The 6,295-nt window shown below is 44.9% G+C and overlaps 1 protein-coding gene across 3 annotated transcripts in view; it reads right to left on the bottom strand.

The window, feature by feature from the left end:
* Positions 1–293: 293 nt before the first annotated feature.
* zeb2a (zinc finger E-box binding homeobox 2a) overlaps positions 294–6,295 on the bottom strand; it is a 28,209-nt gene continuing 22,207 nt past the window's right edge. For 2 of the 3 annotated variants that reach the window (XM_062402942.1, XM_062402941.1), the window contains 3 exons: positions 4,341–6,247; positions 3,156–3,336; positions 294–2,663 (listed from right to left, as the gene is read on the bottom strand). In XM_062402942.1, the coding sequence (XP_062258926.1) occupies positions 2,056–2,663; positions 3,156–3,336; positions 4,341–6,247 (2,696 nt within the window). In that variant the 3' untranslated portion in view covers positions 294–2,055. The remainder of the gene's footprint in view (positions 2,664–3,155; positions 3,337–4,340; positions 6,248–6,295) is intronic. The other variant, XM_062402943.1, reaches the window with a different exon arrangement.

Genomic DNA, 6,295 nt, shown 5'->3' with positions numbered 1-6,295 from the left:
AACCATACACTTACCATACGCTAACCATAAGCTAACCATACACTTACCATACACTAACCATAAGCTAACCATAAGCTAACCATAAGCTAACCATAAGCCCACCCGACACAAACCATAAACTAACCAGACACTTACCAAACACTTATCGACATTGACCTGACATCGCATTCCTAGCAATACAGGTGTTAGCATTAAGTGTTAGCAACCTACATGTCAGTAACACAAGGGTAGAAGTAGCAGTTGTTGAACTAATTGTAGCAGCTTAACTATGAACACACACTCTCACACACGTCCTTGAAAAACACAACTTTATTAAAATTTAACTTGGCTACATTTATTCTTGTTCATTTCCAAGAGACATTAAAACTTCAATAATAATACTTCAGACATTTAATACTTTTACATTTTAGAACTTCCTTCCCCATCATCATCACCGTCCCCTCTTCAGTGGGATGAGGTGGATTTAACTTTAAAAATACAGTGTTTCAACAATAATCTTATCAAACGTTCATCGAATTTAGGATTTTTAGTGGTTTAAAAAAAAAGAAAATAAGAAACAAATACAATTTTCTGTAAAGATCTGTAATCATAATTTTGTTCCAATAGTCAATGACAGAATCATTTTACTAAAATATATCTATGTGTGAGGAACTGAAATACTGTACATTACAGTATAAAATAAATAAAATGAGGAAATATAAAATGAGTCACATAAATAAAATGGTAAATTCTCAAATAAAAAAACTGCAAAACAGCTGCAGCCCACTGTCCAGCTTCCTCCACCTGCCTGATGAAGGTCCGGTAGCGTCGCAGCAGAATCAATCACTGGTGTGCACAGTGGGCGAGTTTCTGAGCTCTTCCCTCTCCTACGCAGCTGTTCCATCAGATGGATGTGCGAAGAAATTTGTGTTGAAAAATTCCACCAAAACTAAAATATAATACTGACAGAAATACTGTTGTGGAACAAAACCAGGGGAAAATACAGAGAATTGCACAAACATATGTTAACTAACCAAGCTCCATCTACTTCTCTAGTAGTGACGGACCAGAACCAGGATGAACATTCTCCAGTATTAATACTGAAGCCAGTGGAGGAGTTCACACTTTACAGGGATGGCACTTTGCAGAAACAGGGAACAGGTTTGCATATAAGGCTTTTCTCCTTTTTATTTCCTTTTCTCGAATGGAGCACTTTCATTTTCCTGCGCCTCCTCCATCTTTAAGACTCACATCAACAATCACTCAGGTTTAAATGTTCCTTCACATATAGAAAACATCTAGAGGCCCAAAGTTAGTAGTGAAAAATAATAAAAGAGGATAAAAAAGCATCACAGTAAATAAAAAGACAGAAATACAACAATAATACTGACGGGACCACAACTCTTTCCACTTTTATCTTGTAGTGATCCAGGAAGTCGAGTTCAGTTCATTTCCAGATGTGAGTTTTTCACAGGAAGTGAAGAACATGTTAGCACCACGCAGCTTTTAGGCTTTGAAAACAAACATCATCACTTCTTTATCTATTTTTTGCATAATGTGGAGTTTTAAACAATATGTTCAGAGACTGTACAGAGATTATGCAGCCCCGCCCCCCCCAATAAACATCTAATAATGAGCGTGGTCTTTTTTCATGAGGAGTAAACTGTTTCACTCTTTAATTCAGCTCCTCACATGTTATTTACCTGCCTGAGATTAATTGTGTTTGATGCTATTCATTTATATTGAACATTTTTTGATGATGAAACGTTTTTTCTCCTCTGTGTTGTAGATTTGTCTTTTACTAGTTTTCTCTTCAACGCCTTTTCACAACTCACAAACAGACGAGATCCAGAGGGGTAACGTTGATCAGATTAAAAGAGACGATTTTTAGTTTTCTAGTTGATCCATATTTAACAATTATAACATAAAAATTGTGTATATATCACAGTCTGAAAACCTTTGTATGAAGATAACATATTATTTCCTAATACATTTCATAAAACCACCTGATAATGTCTGCACAGCCTCTTAAATTAATCCTGTCAACACAAATGTTCCAAGCTATTTTTTCCTAGATCAGTCGTTCTGCTCCGTCTGCTTGTCTGTCTTCCCTTCTCGTGAACTCTCGTCCATCGGCTGCGTCGCATCTTTGCGATCCTCGTCGTTCGTCGAGTGCATCAGGCTCCTGCTGTCGCTTTCATCCTCCTCTTCTTCTCTTTCCCTGAAACTTGCTTCCTGTCGTTCTATCACCTCCTCGTACGTCTTCCTGTCCACTTCCCTCAGCTCCCCTCCTCCTCGTCCCTCGCTGCCATTCCTCAGGATCAGATCGCAGCCGCCGTCCTCCTGCTGTTCTTCAAGGTCTGAATATCCAAGTGTCCCCAGTCCCTGCAGGTAGGCCCTCCTCATCAGCAGCTCTGTGGTCTCTACACCTCCCACCACCATGCCTCCTCCTCCGGCCTTTTCCCGCGCCTCCCTCTCTGCCGCCTCACGCTCCTCTGCCTCCCTCTTGCAGTATGAGTAGCGATGGTTCATGTGCTGTGAGTACGAACCCGAGTGTGAGAAGCGTTTGCCGCACTTGTCACACTGGTAGGGCTTCTCTCCGGAGTGCAGGCGTGAGTGTTCGATGAGATGGTGCTTGTGTTTGAAGGCTTTTTTACAGATCTGACACTGGTGAGGGCGTTTTCCTGCAGAGACACAAAAGACAAGACCAGAGTCAGGACGCCGCAAACACACACACTCACATACACATAAAAACACACACACACACACTCACACACAGACACAGACACACACACACACACACACAACACACACTCACACAAACACACACACACACACACAACACACACAACACACACACACACACACACACACACACACACACACACACACACACACTCACACTAACATACACTCACTCACACACACACATACACACACACTGCGTGCATGTATGCGATGCCTCTGGAACATGCTTCTTGTGTGTTTCCTGTGAATGTCTAACTATCCGTTACTCCCCCGCTGGAAAGAAAGGATCATGTTGACATGGTTTACAGAACAAAACAGAACACAAAGAAAAAGAAAAGAAAAGACGAGTGGAGCGACTACACGACTAAAAGAACAGAAAGAAAAGGGAGAGTGGGGTAAAAAGAAGTGTTATATATGGTGATATCTACCTGTGTGCTCATATTTGTGTCTTAGGAGGGAACTGGTCTTCTGGAATGTTTTGTCGCACAAGTCACACGCGTACATACCACTTTCAGTCTTCTTCATCTTCTTCCTGCACAGCAGTGAATCGCTGTCTGTCAGGTCGTCCAGACCCGACAGATATCCCACCGTCCCGTCCAGCAGCTCCTCCTGAAACATGAACCACCATGGTTTCATCTGATCATCCACACCGGGCATCTCCTGCCCCCCCACCCCCCTCATCCAGGAACATATGGGATTGTTTACACATTCAAAACATATGATCCACATCACCATGCAAACTACCTTCATTCACTTTAAACCATCTCAACACAGGTTGTCTGGATTTGATACACTGATATGATATGTATAAACAGTCATACATATCATACATAGCAATATAAACAGTATATAATGTGTATATCATATATAGTACATAAGGATATAAACAGTATATAATGTGTATATAATCATAGTATATATGATTATACACAGTTTATAATGTGTAAATAATACATAGTACATATGAATATGTACAGTATACAATGCGTATATAATAGATATAAATAAAGAGGAAAAGCAGTCTGACTGGTGACTTCTGAAACTCTACATGAACCTGAACCCAGAAGCCCTACCACCGAGAGGAGAGCGTGGCCTAGGGGATAGAGCGGGTGCTCTGCAACAAGAAGGAGCCGGTTCGAATCCCACTCTATCCCATCTGCATGCCTAAGTGTCCTTGGCTACTGATACTGAACCCCTAGATGGCCCCTCATAAAATGATGAGTGTTCTAAAAAAAAATGTAAGTCGCTTTGGATAAAAGCGTCAGCTAAATGACATGTAATGTAATCTCCAACTCATCACTCCCTGCTGCCAGAGAGAGAAGTGATGAGATGAGACTATTTGTATTATCAATAAAAAACAGAGAGCATTTGTCTCCGGCTTCTGTTAGTAGAACCCGCGGTGGCAGACTACTTTGCCAGAACCACTAAAACTAGTTGTGTCCAACCACAAACCAACAATCGCCAACAGAACAAAAACTCCTCAAACACATACTGACTTCTTCAGCAGGTGCTTAGAATAATATTAAAACCTACAGACCTATGAGCCTCCATACAATCTGCTGGTTGACCTGTAAATGACTTATTCTGTCTTTAGGTTTGAGGACTATATTTACCTGGAAACATGGTTTCCGTTGATACTTTGTCCTGTGCTGCATTTCAGCAAACGTGGCTGCTCCAGTTGCATACGTATAGGCCATGTGGGGCAGGAAGCTCATGGGGTCAAAGGCGGGGTAGGGTCTGAGGCCTGGGATGGTGGCCTGGGCAGAAGACATATAGGTGGGTGGAGGAAAAGCTCCATGTGGTGGCAGGGAGGTGTAGACAGAAGCGCCTGCGAAGGGATTAATCCCAAAGATTGGACTGGTGCTTTTCTCCAGCTGGTGGACAGAGGTCCCCCCACTTTCAGAGCCCAGTACTTCTTTCTTGATGTTGACCTGGTCTAAAGAACTGGACCCTTGCTCTCGTTCTTTGGCATGTCCGCTGTGCGCAATCATGAAACCGTTCTGTCTGGGTCGCTTCTCTCCGAGAGTGGCAAGCCTCTGGGCCATGTGTTTGGGCAGCGACAGGTCTAGTGGTATATCCCCATGGGCATCCTCTGAAGCTAGGCTGTTTGGAGTGTACGAGCTACTCTGAGAGTTTTTGGAGGAAGTAGAGGAAAGGTTGAGAGGTGATGAAGTGTTGCTCCTCAAGTGGTCCAAGGGGTCTAATGGTTTGTCCCCTGCTGTCTGCCTGTTGGCTGTAAACTTGTTCCCTTTTGTGAGTCTGTGGTTGCCTCCATGTAAATCTGAGACAGGAAAGGACCTTGGTGACTTGCTCAAGCTGTGCTTCTTGTCTGATCCACTGCAATCATGAGGGGGCGACTTCTTCCTCAGACTGCCTTGGTGGTGGTTTTGACTCTTCCACTGGCCAAACCACTCCATTACAAACTCTTGAGGAAGACCAACAGCAATCGAAATTTTGAGCAGTTCCTCTGAGTTGGGCTCAGTGTTCATAGCAAAGTAGGCCTTGAGCACAGAGACGTGGTCTTTGAAGGGGTTGATGGGGCTGGTCGCCCGCTCATTAGATGGCAGCACAGAGGTCCTCGCTCCCCTGCGAGCCACAGAACTGCTCTCGGTCGGCTGCAGGACGGCTCTGATCTCCTCATTCATTTTGCACAGGTAGCGCTCGTGTTGATGCAGCGGGATGGGACCAGGAAACGTCTCTTTGCAGTACTGGCAGGAGAAAGGCAGGAACTGGTTCTGGCCATGGGGGAATTTCTCCTCTCCACTGAGATACACTGATTGGTTTGGTTTCTCCTTCTTAACGTTCACTTGCCTCTTTGAATCATCAATCAGACTTTTTGCCTCGTTGACCTTCTCCAGCGTGAAGTCAATGATGCTCTTTGTTGGGCTGCTGTGGCCCAATACCTGGAAGCCGGCCTGGACCTGCTTCTGCTCCTCCATCTGGTCACCCAGCTCTTTCATGTAGGCCCTGAGCTTAGAGATCTCCTCTGGGTTGCCATCCATCTTCTGCCTGCACACCGTGCTGTCCATGATCTGAAGCACCCTTTGAACTTCACTGAGGTTGTTACCCAGAGACCCCGTGTAGCCCAGAAGGGGGAGCTCAAGTCCCATGCCTCCCAGGTGTTGAAGGGGGCTTTGAGAGGAGCTGCATATCTCGAGAGGACTTCCTCCACAGCTGTTGAGATGAACCCCAGATCCCCCGTACCCGTGCTGCGAGGCCATGAGCAGCCGGTACTCGTTGAAGTCCATCGGCTCGGATTTGATGTCGGGCTGACCCTGCTGATCTGGACCACCAACTGGTCTGCCATTTTCCAGTGTGTGGCGGAGCTGGGCTAGGGCGGGGCTCTCTGGCGATGAGGTTGTGGAGTTGGGGGAGGAGCCAGGCTTGCTGTTGTTTCCGTTGCGTAATCGTCCATTGACGGTGATCAGGCCGATGCATTTCTTGCTGCTGATGTGAGAACTGTAGGAGCCGGAGTGGGAGAACCTCTTCTTACAGTTGGAGCACTCATACGGCTTCTCGCCTGAAACACAACACAAACCACATCGTGCTTTATTGTGACATTCATGTT

This window comes from Platichthys flesus, chromosome 13 (assembly GCF_949316205.1).
Source record: "Platichthys flesus chromosome 13, fPlaFle2.1, whole genome shotgun sequence".
In the NCBI taxonomy this organism is placed as follows: domain Eukaryota; kingdom Metazoa; phylum Chordata; class Actinopteri; order Pleuronectiformes; family Pleuronectidae; genus Platichthys; species Platichthys flesus.
Note: the sequence above shows the minus strand (reverse complement) of the source record. Positions and strands in the feature narration are given on the sequence as shown.